General features: G+C 42.4%; 1 protein-coding gene across 14 annotated transcripts in view; it reads right to left on the bottom strand.

The window, feature by feature from the left end:
• The window catches only part of FIP1L1 (factor interacting with PAPOLA and CPSF1), an 81810-nt gene extending 71926 nt beyond the window's left edge, over positions 1 to 9884 (bottom strand). For 3 of the 14 annotated variants that reach the window (XM_005299098.5, XM_008163724.4, XM_005299092.5), the window contains exons 1-4: positions 9612 to 9878; positions 7952 to 7991; positions 2799 to 2856; positions 1408 to 1511 (exon numbers count right to left, since the gene is read on the bottom strand). In XM_005299098.5, the coding sequence (XP_005299155.1) occupies positions 1408 to 1511; positions 2799 to 2856; positions 7952 to 7991; positions 9612 to 9693 (284 nt within the window). In that variant the 5' untranslated portion in view covers positions 9694 to 9878. Of the gene's footprint in view, positions 1 to 1407; positions 1512 to 2798; positions 2857 to 7951; positions 7992 to 9611 lie in introns of all 14 variants that reach the window. The other 11 variants (XM_065598044.1, XM_005299097.5, XM_065598045.1 and 8 more) reach the window with 9 other exon arrangements.
• Between the last annotated feature and the right edge of the window lie 7655 nt (positions 9885 to 17539).

Genomic DNA, 17539 nt, shown 5'->3' on the forward strand with positions numbered 1-17539 from the left:
CTGTGGATTTGTGTCTCCAGAGATAACATGCTTGTTAATAGCAAAAATGGTTTTAAATAAATAAATACATACATAGAGGTGAGAAATAACCGACCTCAACCCTATTGTCCCTCTGCAAATTTGTGTACACAGAGTCAATCCCTTACCTCTCTCTAAAAGTGCAAAGTTTTAAAAAGTTCAATGAATAGAAGATTGTTGGGGGTGGAATAGATCTGGACAAGGAGAAGAAGTCTGGAGATAAATGTAAGAAGGGAGGGTGAGCAGCATATTCCAGAAGTCTTGAGGTCTTTCTGAGTGTAGCCTTCATTGATTTGAGATCTACCATACCATTCTCTAACTAGGGAAAACCTATAATGGCAGCAGGCCATAAAAGAGACCCAGTTTGGGAATATTTTAATGAAGTTCCTCTACCTGTGGGTAAGACAGGCGTGCATGCAAAATGCAAACAGTGCAACAAAGAAATGCAAGGCCTGGCTGCCCAAATGAAACAACCACCATGAGAAGTGTTCCTTCTCAGGAGGAAGCTGCGTTGAAGATGATGAAAGGAACATGTCTGAATATGCAGGATCTTCAGATTGGTAAACTTTTTTATTTCATACTTCTTTCTTAAGTACTGCCTGTCTTCCTTCTGGATTATTCTTGAATTCTCATGTTTGAGCAAAAAATATAGTTGTTACTCTATGGTACTATCATTTTAGATGCAGTTGTGATAAAAAAAAATAGTTGATATAGGCAGATCTTCCTTTTACAATTTCACCTTTAAAGTAATACTGAGTGTCAGTGAATGCAATGAGTAATATTAAATGAGCAGTATGGTAATAATAATTAAATAACTGCATTGACTTGTTTTGTTTCGGAGAATCCATCCTCAACATACAGGATTCTGAAGACTATCCACCTTCAAGATCACCATCATTTTCTATAGTTAATCATTCATTTTCTGATATAGCTGTAAAACTAATCTGAAAAGTTTTCAAAATAAATCACTTAAAAAATATATAGTGTGTACCTTCTACAAATGAAGCTTACATATATCGCTGAATTGTGAAGAATATGTATTAAGGTTATAACAACCAACAAGAATGCACTTTTATGTAGAAATCCATGATTAAATTGAGTCCTCCTGACTAGTGATTTAAATCAATTTGATTTAAATCAAATCCACCCTGGGTTTTTCAGAAACTGAAAGTGAAAATGTAACCCATCTGCTGGTTCTTCCTTGCAGAAATTTTATTTTACAGTTTTCTGTTTTCAGATCAATTTGATAATTAAATTTTAATTGGTTAACCAGATGAAAAGGCTAAATAGAAGCACACAGAACAAATTAGTTGTCATCTATTTCAAGCATTATACTTGCTGAAAGGTCTGAGTCAAACACTTAATATTCAGGTACTGAAAATAACTGACCCATACTGTGGAGCTCCTGTTTTAATATCTCCTATGGTGACATGAACATCATCCTCATCATCATCGCTGTCACTGTCACTGTCATCCTCAGCCTCTGTCACCTTCTTCAACAAAAACAGACAAAAGATACAATCAGATATTTACGTAAAATATCATAGACTTAAGCATCCATTCCAGAGAACTTTGATAGAAAAACAAATTAACATTAACATAACTGCTTAGCACAACAGGGTCCTGCCAGGAAAACTGAACTTATCCATTTAGTCTATGTTAACATTGATGCTATCTGGATGCAAAGGGGTGATAAGACTTAAGTATCTTGAATGTCAATATACTATTTGTGAAATGTAACATTTTGCAAAGTAAAGAAAAACTGGCTTTGGCTACTCAAGACTGCGGTTTATCTACCTAGTCCGTAACAGTTCAGCTCTACTATCATCTGCTCAACACAGAAAGAACATAAAAATACAAGAGACCAAGTTCTCTGCATCTTTAAATACACATTCACAGCAAATCAAATACTAATATACACAAATGCTGGTAAAAACAATGTTCAGGTACATGAAATTCAGCAATCACCACAAACATCACAAATTTTCAGTAAATAATTTACATAAACAATTTCTTTTCTCTGTAGCTGGGTGAATATTACTCATCAAATAACTTAGTCAATGTATGCCAATAATAGTCCTTGAATAAGTTATTTGATTTTTTTTTCTGTTACTCAAGAATTTATAACATTAAGGCATGCTTTTTTAGACTGCTGTTGACCCTATATGTATATCCTTCCTATTCCCCCTTTTCCCTTGATAACCCTAATTTTATTAAAATGTCTTAATATACAGTTCTTCCGTGTAGCATATAAGTTAACTGCCTGGAGATGCAAAAGGGGGAAGGAGCAGACGGTACTAGAAATTAATATTAACATGCATACACATTTAAAACGTTGTACTAATTAGTTGTCTCCATGTATCCAAAATATTAAAACTATTGTTCATTTACAAAATCAGAATTATCCCACCAAAAAAACTAATAGTAATTAGCATTTACACAGCACGTTTAATCGGACAACCACAAAACACTTTCCAAACATTAGATAAGCTTCAACATCCCTGTTAGACCTGTCATTGTTAGACCCATTTTAAAGGTAATTCTTAGTGAGAGACATGCACATGGTCACACAATAAATACTGTTTTGGGTGTTAATAAATTTCTGGCAAGTACTGCACACAAAAAATGAACTGAAAATTAGTCAAATAAAGTGACAGAACTTACACACTAACGTGTAAAGTCAGTTACTTTAGCGAAGTTCTTTAGTCACTGAAATTATCATTGCCCCATCTGAAAGCAAAGCATACCAACGAATATGTCTAATATAAATTTAAAATTACCGTTTTCACTACACCATTTTCAGCAGCTTCCTCTTCATTTGCAGAAGGTGGTGGAGCACTTAAAAACAGAAATGCAAGCTAGTTACTATGTGTAACCTACATGTTACAGTGAAAAAGCACTGATACAGTATTTTGAAGTATAGCCAATGTCCCAGCAGTCTTTTACATGACTGCTAAGCAAAAATATTCTAAGAGATAGTGTTAAGTTGACATTAAGTTATCAGGTGACACAAATTATGCGAACTAGATATTTTCAGAGTACTGTATTTTCAATTTTTCACCATGTTTGGATCCTGCACCTATTGAAGTCATAAAGGAGCTTTTTCATTGAGTATATTGGGAGCAGGATTTGGTCCTTAGCATGCAAAAATGAGGACTCATATTTTACAATGACTAGGTTGTTTAGACACGTGTTCCATTAAAATGATGAAAGACATGTGCCTAAACATCCAAGAATGCTTCAAAAAAAATCTCTAACAAGGTTTCTCTCTCTCTTTTTATCTGGCACAATAGTATAAGATATTTTAGATACAACATTTGATTAGCCTTTAAATTTGTTGTAACCTGATTTGTAATGTCCACCAGTTTTGAAAATACTGTTTGTTTTTTAAGTCATTGTGGCACTCTGAAATTTATAAAAACAAGTTAACTCAATAGCCAGTGTTTTGTTGCTTCTGAGACAGCAAAAGCTGACTATTAAACTTAATTTCTAACACTGTGTTGATATCCTTGTTTACGTTGCTTAACAAACAAAACAACATACAAGAGCTACAATGACCAATGCTCCTTAACTGAAAAGGAGAATATTGGTACTTAAAATTATTTCCTCAAGCCCCTAGATGGGATCTGTAGTCCCAGCTTCTTTCTGGACGGGCAATCAGACAAAAAAACAAAGTCAGTACTAACTTCAACTGGCAACACTCCCAATGCTTCAAGTTGCACTGGCTCGTTACCAGGGCTGGTTCTATGATTCAAACCTAGGTGTTTCACATCACTGTTTAGTAGGATGACACGCTGGCTATTGTCAAGTTCAAAAACAATCACTGAATTTCATGTTTTTGAATTATGCTGGAATTACAAGAATGGAGACTAAAGTATCAGTAGTAGTATAACCTTCCCCACTCTGTCCCAACCTGAAATAGGCCAATTTAGGGGTTAAGAGGTAGCTTAGTATCCATTCAATACACTGCCAATAGTGATGCCAATTATTGTCAATCAGGACCATTTGTTCTGTGGTCAGGTGTGGTACTATTGACTTAAAAACGGCAGGAACCAACTCATTTAACAGCTGATCATTTTAACTGCCACATAGCCAATATTCTAAAAAGAAAACAGATTTTCCAGTGTGACTTTAATTATGAGATCACTACAAAGCCTTAAAAATTAACCAATACATCAAAGAACTAGTCCAGCACATTTGATTACTATGGCAAATACAATTTAAAAAGTTTATTTGCCACAGAGGCTGGTTCAATAAACATGAAAATATTTTTCATTAGACATGCTCAAGTACAGTGAATCTCGGAGAATGCAGGTACATTATTAACTTTCTCATGGCTCCGTGTTCTTTCAGTATTTCTTTTCATCACCAGTTGTACTCAAATGTGACAAAGCACTTTTATAGCACACCTAAGCAAACTAGCACGATACCAATTTTGACAAAAGTTGTAGAAATGGAGCTGGTGGCAGCAAGATTAGGAAATCAAACAACTACACTGAAGGCTAGATTCACAAGGGGGACTTAAGCTAGTGGAATTCACAAGCCCGAGTTAGCTCCCCATACAATGCATAGGGAGAGTTAGGTGCTACAAAAAAGGGATTCACAGAAGTCAGCATGGTTGGTGGAGAGCTGCCTAAGCTAACCAGTACGAAATGATGAGAGGGTGAGGCCTAAATACTACCCTTCAAAGGTGATTATGCAGCAGCTAAGCAGCAGTTTAGTGAATGCCAGTGGCACGTAAACGTTGGACTTTGGTACCTAAGCCCTTTGTGAATCTAGCCCCAAGGGTCTGAAAACCTAGAAAAGAAGAAAAGCTCATGGGCATAACAATGAAACACTATGGGGAAGAAGAATCTGGAGATTATCTACAGAAGATACTAGAAAATCAGAAGACAACAAGATAGTGTAATTTCCACCATCAATATCAGACGACTCATTAATATGAAAGTAGTATTAGAAAATAGATTGAAACAAAAGGAATTATTTCATTATAAGAAATCTGTTGCAATTTTCATTGACTCCTGTCCACAAATATGACCCCGTGGACAGCAAAACTGGATTCAAATATTTACAAGAAGTAGATACAGTGGAACATGATCATAATTGATCATATATAATGATTCTACTTCCATATGAAGGGAGTATGCAAGTCCAAAATTGCTTGAGTGCATTTTAGTGGACTTTCATTCTTCTTATAATAAAGCTTCGCTCCATTAGAACTGAATCCACTGTTGAATACAGAAGTCATTATATAAATAGACTGATGTAAATCATTGAATTTCAAAGGGATCATCTCTACCCCACCATTGCCCTCTGGGGGAAGGGGTAAAAAAAAATCCAGTCTTGATGCAGTTGCTCCAGAGAATTCAGGAAAAAAAAAAAAAAAAAAGGCCAGTCTTGCAATAGTTGTTTCCAGCAGGGAATAAAGTACTTGCTACAGCTACTGCACATTGTGGCCTTGATGACACTGAAAATTGTTAGTAATTATTCCACCATTGGTTAAACACCAGTGCAGCCTCGGCATCAGTGTTAGCAAAGGTGAAAAAGGTAGAATATATTGGTGCAGGCCTTTTTAACACTGTCATCTAACTCTGCTCTGAGCTAGTTACTATGGGTGACTACACCGCTACCTCGATATAACATGAATTCAGATATAACGTGGTAAAGCAGAGCTCCGGGGGGGCGGGGTTGCGCAATCCTGTGGATCAAAGCAAGTTCCATATAACACGGTTTCACCTATAACGCGGTAAGATTTTTTGGCTTCCGAGGACAGCGTTATATCGAGGTAGAGGTGTATAAGCAGACTTGGAAGGATTAGATTTTTTAATTGGTACATGTGAATGTACACACACACCCACACCCTTCCATAGATGATAACCAAAATGTACAGATAGGCAGAGTATAGAGTCAACATCCAGTGATTTAGACTTGTTACAAATTCACTATGAATGAATAGTAAAAACAGGTATAATTTGTGGATTTAAGGATATTTATTTATATATTTTGACATGTGATGCTGAAAAGTTGTGTTTTAATGGTTTATAAAGCTTTAACATTTAACCTCTACTTTCATTCAATAATTGTCTGACCCCCATAATTTCCTGCAACTGTGCACTTTTTTTTTTTTTTAGCATTTTTCCATTTTTATCAATTTAAACAATATTATCTGCTGAAATTATAAAAAGAAAATAATTGGCACGCCTAGCTATAGATTATAATAAAAAAACCACACCAAAACAGCATGTCTAGATTACACTGTAAAAATGCCAGACCTCGAATGTACTTTAGTGCTTCCATCAGCAGAACTGCATTGCGCTAGACTAATGATGGGAAAACTGCTAAAAGGCCCAGATTTGTAAAGGTATTTGGGCATTGCTGAGCTCAGTGTCACAACACCTAACTGATTTAGGAGCCTAAATCTCTTTTCCCCAGAAGGGGTTTAGGCACTTAGGAGTCTAAAACCAGATGGTTGGGATCACTGCAACGCTGAGCACAGCAACAGCTAAATACTTGGGCCAAAGTCTTCAGTGTAGTTGCAGCCTAGAAATGAAGATGTAGCCTTCCTGAGTTATATCTTGGCAGGATCTGTCTCCAAACCCTGCAGTTGCAGAGGACACTGGGCACAACTGCAGGTGTAGGGATCTCTGGATGATCTCTGTCACCGAGTTAACCCAATGCTTGGCTGAGATATGCTCTTGGATGAAGAAAAGCTGGTTGACGTTAAACCACTGTAAAACTTAGGTTATACTGGTAGGTAGAATAAAATGCCAAGAAGAGTTTGTAGGCACTGTGCAATTTAGGAAGCTTTCCTGGATTCCTTGCTGAAGCTAAACTCTCACATAGCAGCACCTTGCAAGTAATATGTTCTACCATCTCTCTCTGGCCAGAAGTCATGTCCTATCCTTGTGAATAATGACCTGGCTTTGGTAATTCATGCCTTTGTCATTTCCTGCCTGAACTGCAACCATACAATCTACGTGGGCCTGACAGCAGCTGAGGAAATTAGAATGCAGCAGCACATCTCACACCTGCCCTCTGCTCGCTACAGAAAATCATATAAAATAGAAGATTTCAGTCCTTACCATCAAGGCACCAAGTAGCCTGGTCAAGGGATACCTAGAAAACATTTACTGCTCAGGAATCTCAGTCATTCTTGACAATGCCACTTCTCAGGCACAATTTAAAAGGGTTCAACTGAAATCTAATATGTACATCCCCCAACAAGACAATCCTTAAGAACATTCAGTATATATTTCAGCCCCAGAATCTGACTTTAGGAACACACTAATCAAGTCAAACGAATAAAAAACAAGAATTAGCAAAAGTTGAATGGTTCCATGTTGATATTTTTAATGTCATATTTATTGTTCCGAATGCCTTTATTTGCCCAATATCTATTGTGCACCTGCCCTCAAGAGAGAGCAGTAACCCCCTGGAAAACAGAGCAAAATATTCTTATTTCACTGTAGCTTCTATGCTGAAATGTTATATGTTACACATTCATAGCAAGTACTAAATTACATCATATATCCCTATACCTCCTAAAATAATCCATTTAAGTGTGTGTGGGGGAAGGGTGTCCCTCATTCTACAGTAGTAGGCTCCCAACGTAACAAAAGCTATGTTAAAGAAATCTGTTAGTCCTTTCTACAATGATATTGATAACCCTGAACTTAAACAACAACTAAAAGTGGACTTTCATATTTAAGACTGAACAGCCCAAATTCTAGGTTAAATCATTTAAAGAGTTAGTCGGACTCGCAGATCACATATATGATATGAAGGAGATATTCAAAGGCACCAATTTAGATGCCCAACTTCCAATGACTTACCTGTGGCTATCACTTTGCAAGAAACAGGTGTGAAATGATTTGTTCTGATTACACTTTTTGCACAACTACATTAGCAAATTCACAACTGTCAAGACACCCACCTAGCTTTTTGTTCCTCTGGTCTCTCTGGTTCATTTTCATCTGTCAAAAGAAAAAAACATTATTTAAGAATTATGTATTAGAAACCATGGAGTCAAAAATAGCAGAGTATTTTGCAAACTCTAATTCTGTACCACTAAATAAAACAGTAGACCCTACAATCCTGAGTTGGATCTGTGTGGTCAGACATGTGAGCCAACACAGCACCCCATTTAACCCAACAGAGCTCCACAAACAGACCCTTTGCGATATTAGGATTTTAGTTTGCAGGCAGCATTAACGTGGTTAGGGTAAATGGGTATGTCTACACTGCAGCTGGAAGCAAGCCTCCCAGTCAAGGTAAACAGACTCACACTTGCAAGGCTCAAGGTAGCATGCTAAAAACAGTAGTGTTGATGTTGTGGCTAGGGCTGGAGCTCAGGCTCCCAAACCAACATAACCCCCTTAGGTTCGACAGCCTGAGCGCCGAGTCCATGCCACAATGTCCACACTGCTATTTTTAACATGCTAGCTGAAGCCCCACTAGTGAGAGTCTGTCTACCCAGGCTGGGACGCTCACTCCCAGTGGCAGTGTAGGAAGTCAAGCTTTACAAGTTTCAAAACAAAAAAGAGAGAGAGATTACAGTATTTCAAACTTGTTTTCATTTTTAGGTCACTTATTTACTGTTATCGTTATAATGAAATGTGAGTTATGTATGTGAAATTTTAATCTACAATAAGGAGTGCCTAAAATAGTTTATTGGTGTTGAGAATTCAAAGAATTTTAAGACAATGTATGTGAAAGGAATGACAGAAAATAAGGCTTTGGTGGAACTATTCAGGTGAATGAAGGCTGCAGGAATAGCCCCTGAATATGTATTCAATACTCCCATACCAATTACACCTCAGAATTTCCTCAAAGTACCTGAGCAACTACTACCTCTCAGACAATGAAACCCCTCTTAGCACACATACATTCTGATCAGTCACTATATTCTAACCCTCCTTTCGAAAACGAGTGGATTTGGTACAGGTTATAGATAGACTGAAGCATTATATAAATCCAGTGTCCAAACAGCCTTTCCCTCTTAGCTCTTCTAGAGCCAAATGGTAAAGTCACTATACAGGATAGGAAAATACACTTGGAAATACACATTTTCAATCTTTGGTATTTCAAAGGAGTGTAGATATAGGAAGTGCCTAAATATGATGGTGATGGCGAAGTTACAAGACCAGAGAGAATCATGGACTTTTTTAAAGGGGGGACGCATTTGTGGAGCACACAACAAGCAGCTGCCTCAGGCCCGTGGGGTGGGGGGCCGCTGAAGACCCTCAGGCGGCCAGGCAGAAATGGGGCGGAGGGCCCAGTGCCGCAGGGCGGGGGATCACTGTAGTCATCACACTGCTTATTAGGAGACCCGGGGTGCGCCATGCCCAGCCCGGCCACATTAGCAGGTGGTTCCCGCACCAGCAGGCCCCCGGAGCGGCTCCTGCGGGAGATGGGCACGCGGGGTCGGAGGCAGCAGGCCCGGCCTGGCCCAGGGAGCCGGCCTAGGCGATGGGGAGAGTGGGTGCTGCGCACGCTGGGGCCTAGCGCTTCCCTTCCGGCCTCTCCCCGTCCCGCGGCGCCAGGGAGGGAGCCCGAGGCTGCCAGGCCACGCCGGGGCCTAGGAAGGTCCGTACCGCCATAGAGCCACTCCTCCTCCTCATCCCCGCCGGTCCCGCTCAGGTCCGCCGCCAGCCGCTCCACCTCGCCGGTCGACATGGCCGCCTCCCCCGGGACGCGCCGGCCCCTGCCGAGCGCGGACACAGGCACCCGCCGCGCCGGCTCCCCGCGCAGCCCCGCAGACGCGTCCAGCGGAAGCCGAGGAGCTCCGAGCGGCGGAGGCCGGTGTGTGCCGAGTCCGCCCCTCCCCCGCCGAGGAGCCGCCGCTCGCTCGCTCGCCGCTTCCCCTCCCCCCGCCGAGTGACTGACACACACACACAGGAAAGGGCCGGGCCCGCCACCCCCGAAGCACTAGGGCGCCGGGGGCAGGACAACGGGGGTTGGGGCGGGGAAACGGGGCCGGCCTGCGCCCTCCCCCGGCAGGGCATAGTGCGGGAAGGAGTAAGGGGGCCTGGCCCTGGGGAGAGAACCCCCTCTAAGGGGCTGGCCTGCCTTAGGCCCACAACCATCGCATCGGACCCTTTGCCTGCTAACTGGTGCCACAGAAACTGGGGCTTCTCTTTGCAGCCAGGGGAGGGGGGAATACACACTTGCCAGCCACAAGGGTTACAGAAATCCTCAGTGAGACCCAGCCCCCCCCCTCCCAAAAAAGATTAAACCGAATCACAGGGAACTCTGTGGGGGAGGGGGAGGGGGAGGGGGAGGGGGAGGTGAGTCTCTAGGGGAGTGAACCCTTCCCCAGCTGGAACATGCTGCTCATTGCAGCTTGATGAATCCAGCCCTGAACAGGCCCACATTAATGGAGGCCTTTCCCAGGCTACTGGCACAGGGAGAAGGGCTTAGCCTCCCTTATCGTTGGGGGGGCTGCCATTCTGTTCCTTGCTACACACTGACGTAGCATTATCCTGCATTTCTCCACACCGCAGCCAGGATCCTGCCCTCCTCCCCTCCCTGGTCTTCCCCTTGCTCCTGCAGTCTCTGTATTTCACCTGCTCTTTTCTCATTTTTCCCCTCCCTTTCCCTTCATCGGTCCAGCATCCACATCCCCTTCCTCCTCCCCCCCAATTCCCTTTAGGAATCACTACTGCTCCCTACGTTGCCATGCCCTCCTCCTGTCCATTCAGAATGGGGAGTGAGACCATCTTCCGTAAAGGCAGCCTTGCTTCAGTCCCTTTTCAAAAACAATAGGCAATGGCTGCCATCTTTGTTACAGAAAGCCTCCCTTTTACATGCAGCAAATGGTGGCCATCTTTAATGTGGTTTCAGCCCCCGCCAACTAAGGAAAAGTTTAATGATAAAATGTAAGAAGAGGGAGGTGTGGAAAAAAATTTGTCCCACCTCCCTGGGTCCACTTCAGCCCAGGTGTGAGGGTTTTTCTCATCCCACTGCAAACACTGAAAGAGAAGCTCTCATACCATCATCCACCCTCTGAAAATCAAAACAGAAGCCTATGCAAATCTTAAAAGCTCCACTTTGTGGCAGGGAGCTCATTCTTTGAATCATCTGCATGGACAACCTTATTTTACAGCTTTGTACTTGGCATAGATGTAATTTTGAATTAAGAAATTTCCTTTTGAAATAAATGTTAAATGTTTGAAAATAGTGTGATGAGTATGAATGGAACATTACTTTTGTTAATTATTTAACTATGCAGTGAAGTCAGGTCATTTTCATTGCTACAAGTCAATTCTAATTTACTATGCAATCATAAATGGAGTGAGAAAGGTGGTTTGATTTGGAACGTTTTCAGACCTGCGTTTCCTATATAACAAGTTTATATACACTTTAAGGAACTTGTATCTTTTAGCAAGGGTCAGTACAGTATTTCCCGTTTTCCCCCTCCTCCCCATTTGTTTACTTTGTATATTTGACAGTACTTTGACCTTGGTCATACCAGGCACTCCATGTGTAGATACAATGGTCCACGTGAGAAGAGTGCTTGCAGGATTGGGCCCTTAGTCTATGCCAGTTTCACTATTTCCCCTGTAGAGTCAGTCAGTTTTACTTAAACAACAAGGAGTCAGTTTTACTTGTTTGTTTGGACTTTCACACAGATGAGAAAATAAGAAATTGAATTAAAAAAAATCTGATATTAAACCCACAAAAATGGATAGGACTCAAAGGCCAGGTGCAGAACATGAAACTACTTTTACATCACTTTTTAGAACTTACCAGATTTCCAGTTTACAGTGAGTCTTCAAATCAATACTGATTATTTTAATTTCTGGAATGCTTAAGTATTTGCACAAGTAATAATTAAAAGAGACTACAAATAACTACCAATATAAATTTCCTCATTAATGGAGTCACTCTGGACTTACACTGATTAATCTGATTTTGTGCACTGGCTAGGAGTCTCTCTTTCAAACTGGCTTATAAAGAGAAATAATTGCACTCTGTGGTGTATTTACAAAAAAAAAAACCCTCATGATTTCTTGACAGAACTTTTGTTGCTTTGACTCTTCATAAGTGTGAAAACAAAGGAAGTTAAAACATTGACAAATAAAAACAACACGAAAAGCAGAAGGCAACAAAAACAAACATTTTCAGCAGTTGTGATATGTCAAAGAAAAACTTTCTAGATTTCTAGCCTTCAAGATAATTCAATTTGACAAGGAATTAATTCTGCATAGGTACAGGCCCAGCGGCTTGGTGATCAACCATCACCACTCCTTTTTGGCATTAATTGTTCACATCAAATAGTTTTCCAGACTAATTTTATCTTTCATATTGTTCTGCACTGTAAAGTTTTACACCACAGCTAGTAGGTTAAAATAATAGATCAGAGCTGAAATAAACAAAGATACAAATCAGAGCTGAGAATGAAAAAAAAGATGGATCAGAGTGGGAATAGGAGGGAGACACATCAGAGCTGGAATTAAAAAAACATTCCCCTGCCATTCATCGCCACAGAAGATCAGGAGTGTTTATCGTCAGGTCTGAGAACTGAATGTCATTAGGTGAAATATGGTAATTTGTAGCTTTTTTCAAATAAAGTGATAGATATTTTTGAGATTTTTTTTAAAAGTTGCCTGTGGACAGAGTTATTTTTGATGGTTTCTGTAGGACTGATTTTCAATCACTTTACAAATACTAAATATTTATTTCTTGTAATTAAGCAACATGTGGAATAATTTTTGAACTACTTGCCTTTCAATAATTTATTGTGCAATATTAAGTTGGACGGTGTGAAAGAAATAATCATCTGTTTTGAAATATCAGAGCAAGGTATTGTGGTTATGGCTACCATCAAACAGTGTAATTGATCTATAGGCAACCACAGCCCCTTTCAAACTTATGGTCATGCTAGCCACCTTCTGTTGCGGAGTGTGGGGGAGTCAGGGCCCTGCACCCCTCTTCCCGAGATTCACTGCGACTCTCAACCAGCCAGTAAAGCAGAAGGTTTATTTAAGGACAGGAACACAGTCTCAAGCAGAGCGTGTAGGTACGACCAGACCCCCTCAATTAGGTCCCTCTGGGAGGTTCAGGGAGCTTAGACCCCAGCTTGGGGTTCCCTGCGTTGCACCACCCAGCCCAAACCGAAACTAAACTCCCAACTCCTCCCGCTGCTCCTCTCCTTTGTTCAGTCTCCCGGGCAGAAGGTGTTAATTCTCCCCACCCCCGTTCCTGGCTCAGGTTACAGCTCAGGTAGCTTCCTTCAAGGGAAGTCCCCCCTCCTCACTGCAATCCCCCTGCAACATTCCCAGGTCAAATCTGCCCTGCTCCCTGCTCCGTCACACCTTCCATTCAGACTAAACAGAAGTAGTAATTAGGCTCCTTTATGGAATAAGAATGCTGGAGACAATGGAAACCATCCCCCAAGGTATTAGGGCACATGCAAAGCTGATGAACAACTAAGCCATGCAGGCTGAAGATTTTCCTTGGGGACTGATTGGAAACACAGGGACTGGAGCATTGAGTGGCTGCAAATGGTGTGTCCCTGTGAAAGCCATCAGAAAAGCTGAGAAGTAGTCATGAACACAGTCCTGAGAGGGAGCAGAGTCAGATCCCCTTCAGGCACAGGAAAGGCAGGCTTAGAAATTGTGAGCAAAGAAACTGCCTGTAGTTTGTTCCTATTGTGTTCTGGGAAATAGGACAGTCTGTATGTTCTTTGTAAATAGGATTTCATCAAAGAAATACCTGACACATAACATTAATTTCTCCTCCTAACAAAAACACGACAAGACATCAAATATTGGCTAACTCCCTGAACCAAGGAGCAACACTGTTAGTGGTGGGATAGCATTTCCAAGGAGAGAAATTGTGAGCTGGCATTCTTGCTGAGCCATAATGGAGGTGCTCGCAGAATACGAAGATGCCCAAAACAGAATTAAAACCAGGTTTACAACACGAACCGGAGACTTCTCAAAATAATTTAAAACAGGAGCTGAAGACCTTGGAAAAAAAATTAAAGAAACATATAGAGATTTCCCAGAAAGGACTGAGAGACCTGTGGTTGGAGATACAAATCTTTGTCTGGACAGATTTGGAAACCCAACTACAAAACTCCCAACCTGGAATGGCAGGATGGATTGATGAGGTAACCAGCAACTTGATTATCATGGACAAGCCTTTCCAGGAAATAGAAGAGAACAGGAAAACTTTGTCTAATTTGGAACTTCCTAACAGAGATGAGCTGCTGTAAAGACTTAAGGAGCTTAAAAAAAATAATTAAAAAAAAAATCAGCTTCAGAAGTAAATCAAAATGTCATTGCCCAGAGTGGAAGTAATCCATTTGGTTGAGGAATTGGGCCAGCCAAAGCACATGGATAAAACAGGACATTTGCAACCCTTTTCTACCCCCCTTTATAACAGAGGCTCAGAGGGGAGAGATCTGATTGTTGCAACTCAAGTAATACAAAAGCCAACTTTCTTTGAAGGATTAATTTCTTGGGAGGCTTATTTGGCTCAATTTAACATACCCCAGATGAACAGAGAAGGGGGTTTTTATCAGCCAACTTGAATGGAGCAGCTCTGATGGTCTTCAGAACTTACCCCAAGAAAATCACCAATCATCCAGATTTGGTGCTAGGCGTTGATATGCAGTTTGGAGTCATCCATCAATAAAAGCTGCATAGGGTGCAGCTGAGGGCAAGGAGATGGAAAGAAGCGAATCCACCTAAACTGATAGAAGCCCTGAGGAGATTTGTGTTCCTGGCATAACTAGATACCAGTGAGAACTTCCAGGATATATTAGCAATGGACCAATTTATAGATGATCAACTGGACTTGCAGATCAAGATCAGTGAAAGGAGGTCAAGAATACTCTGAGAGGCTGTGGAATTTGCCACAGAACTTGAATCTTTCCTAGCAGCAACCCACCAGAAAATGTAGCAGATGCTAGTGAGGAAAATGCAAGCTGATCTCCATGAGCCTTCAATCAGTTCTTGGACCTCACGCATAGTTCTGGCTAAAGAAGAAGATGGCAGCACCAGATTCTGTGTGGACTATAGAAAACTAAATGAAGTAACTTTAATCAGTTATGATTAGATGATACTCTGAATGCTGTAGCAGGTTCAGTCTGGGTTTTCCAATCGGGATCCTATAAGTATTGGCAAGTGGAAAGGTATCCACAGGATAGGGAAAAAATGTGCTTTCACAGCGGGACAAGAGGAGGCAGGCTTCAAATCCAAAGTCAGAGCTAATTTACAACTTATTTTGCCCTCTGAGACTCACCAACTAATCAAGATTTAATAAATGACCCTTATCGTGGGCCCGATCTTGCTCCCACTGAATATTGGGAGGAAGGGTTGGCCCCATCTCTGAATTAATCAGTTGAAGGATTATCTACATGTGATGTTACTGCACGGCAAGCCAGGATGTAAATCTACATCACATTAGCTTGCTGTGCAGTAACATCCAATGCGAAAACTGGTACAGTACACGAAAAATTCCATCATTAGCCATTTGACAGACTTTCAACTCACTATATCAGTGTCCATATGGGACATTACTATGCAACAAGCTAGTGCTCTGTAGATTTGCACCCTGGCATGCAGCTGTGTTCCTTGTAGGCAAGTCCTGAGCCTAAGAGAGTCTAGGGCTAGGTCTACACTGGGGGCGGTGGGGGTCGACCTGAGATACACAACTTCAGGTACACGAATAGCGTAGCTGAAGTCAGCGTATCTTAGGTCGATTTACCTGGCCGTGAGGACAGCGGCGAGTCGACCGCTGACACTCCCCCGTTGACTCCGCTTCTGCCTCTCACCGCGGTGGAGTTCCGGAGTCGACGGCAGAGCGACCAGGGATCGATTTTATTGCGTCTACACTAGATGTGATAAATCGATCCCCGATAGATTGATCACTACCCGCCGATCCGGCGGGTAGTGTAGACGTACCCTAGGATTGTTTAATTCAAGGTCAAGGGGTTGAGAGAAGCATAGCAGAAAAAGCAATTAACAGGAGGGTGTTAGAATATGCAAGCTAAAATATGTCACCTATTACTTACACTTTGTCTCTTCAGCATCTGAGGGCATGACTACACTGGCAAAGTTGCAGCGCTGGCAGTTACACAGCGCAGAAGGGAAACCGCTGCTGTGTGCATAGGCACCAACTTTCCCGGCGCCGGTGGGTGCTCGTGCCCCCCGCCCCGACTCCACCCTTTCCCCGCCCCTTCCCCAAATCCCTGCCCCGGCCCTGCCTCTTCCCCAAGCGCTCCGTGTTTCCCCTCCTGCCCCATCCCTCCCAGCCACGCGAAACAGCTGTTTTGTGGTGGAAGCGCTGGGAGCTAGGGGGAAAAAGCAGGCACATGGCGTGCTCAGGGGAGGAGGTAGAGTGGAGGCAGAGCAGAGGCAGAGGTGAGCTGGGCAGGGAGCTGCTGGTGGGTGCAGAGCACCGACCAATTTTCCCCTGGAGTCGACACCTGTGGTTGTGTGTTCACACTGACCGCTGCCTGCACAATAGCATGTTCACACTTGCGGCGGTATTCGGAACGGTGCACTTTGGGTAGCTATCCTACAGAGCACCTCTTTCTATTTCGCCGCTAAGATTTGTTGAAGGTGGGTCTTTGGGTATCCTGGGTCCTGTCCCAATGCCCTGCGATGCATTGCTTCGCATTCCAGCAATCCCTGTGCTTCCGTCCGCATTTGGCGCAATCTTTCAACGGTTTGTGTACTGCGCGCCCTGCCTCTTTCGGGCAGCAGGAATGGATCCCGAACTGCTGACCAGTATGCTGCTCGCTCTGACCAACACATCACGAGTGACAGTGGAATTATTCCTTAACCTACAAAGTCAAGAGGAGTGCTACATTGATCTCGCCACACATAGTAGCTATGACATGAGATTGCTTGTGGTATTCACTGAGGTGCTGACCACAGTGGAACGCCGCTTTTGGACTCGTGAAACAAGCACTGAGACGTGCATTGTGATGCACATCTGGGATGATGAGCAGTGGCTGCAGAACTTTCGCATGAGGAAAGCCGCACTCATGGCTTTGAGTGTGTGATGAGCTCGTCCCATCCCTGCAGCACAAGGATGTGAGAATGAGAGCTGCCCTGTTGCTGGAGAAGCGTGTGGCAATTGCACTGTGGAAGCTGGCTACTCCAGACTACTACTGATCGGTAGCAAACCAGTTCGGAATTGGAAAGTCGACCGTTGGAGTCGTGTTGATGGAAGTGTGCAGGGCCATTAATCACATCCTTCTCCGCAAGACTGTGACTCTGGGCAATGTGTGTGCCATTCTGGATGGCTTTGCACAAATGGGCTTCCCTAACTGCAGAGGGGTTAGAGATGGCACGCACATTCCAATTCTGGCATCAGACCACCTAGCCACCAAGTACATTAATCACAAGGAATATTTCTCAATGATTCTCCATATGCTTCTGGATCACCGTGGGGGTTTCACAGACATTAACACAGGCTAGTCCAGAAAGGTGCATAACGCACGCATCTTTTGGAACACTGGCCTATTCATAAAAAGAACAGGAGTACTTGTGGCACTTTAGAG

The sequence above is a fragment of the Chrysemys picta genome, chromosome 5, assembly GCF_011386835.1.
Source record: "Chrysemys picta bellii isolate R12L10 chromosome 5, ASM1138683v2, whole genome shotgun sequence".
Lineage (NCBI taxonomy): Eukaryota > Metazoa > Chordata > Testudines > Emydidae > Chrysemys > Chrysemys picta.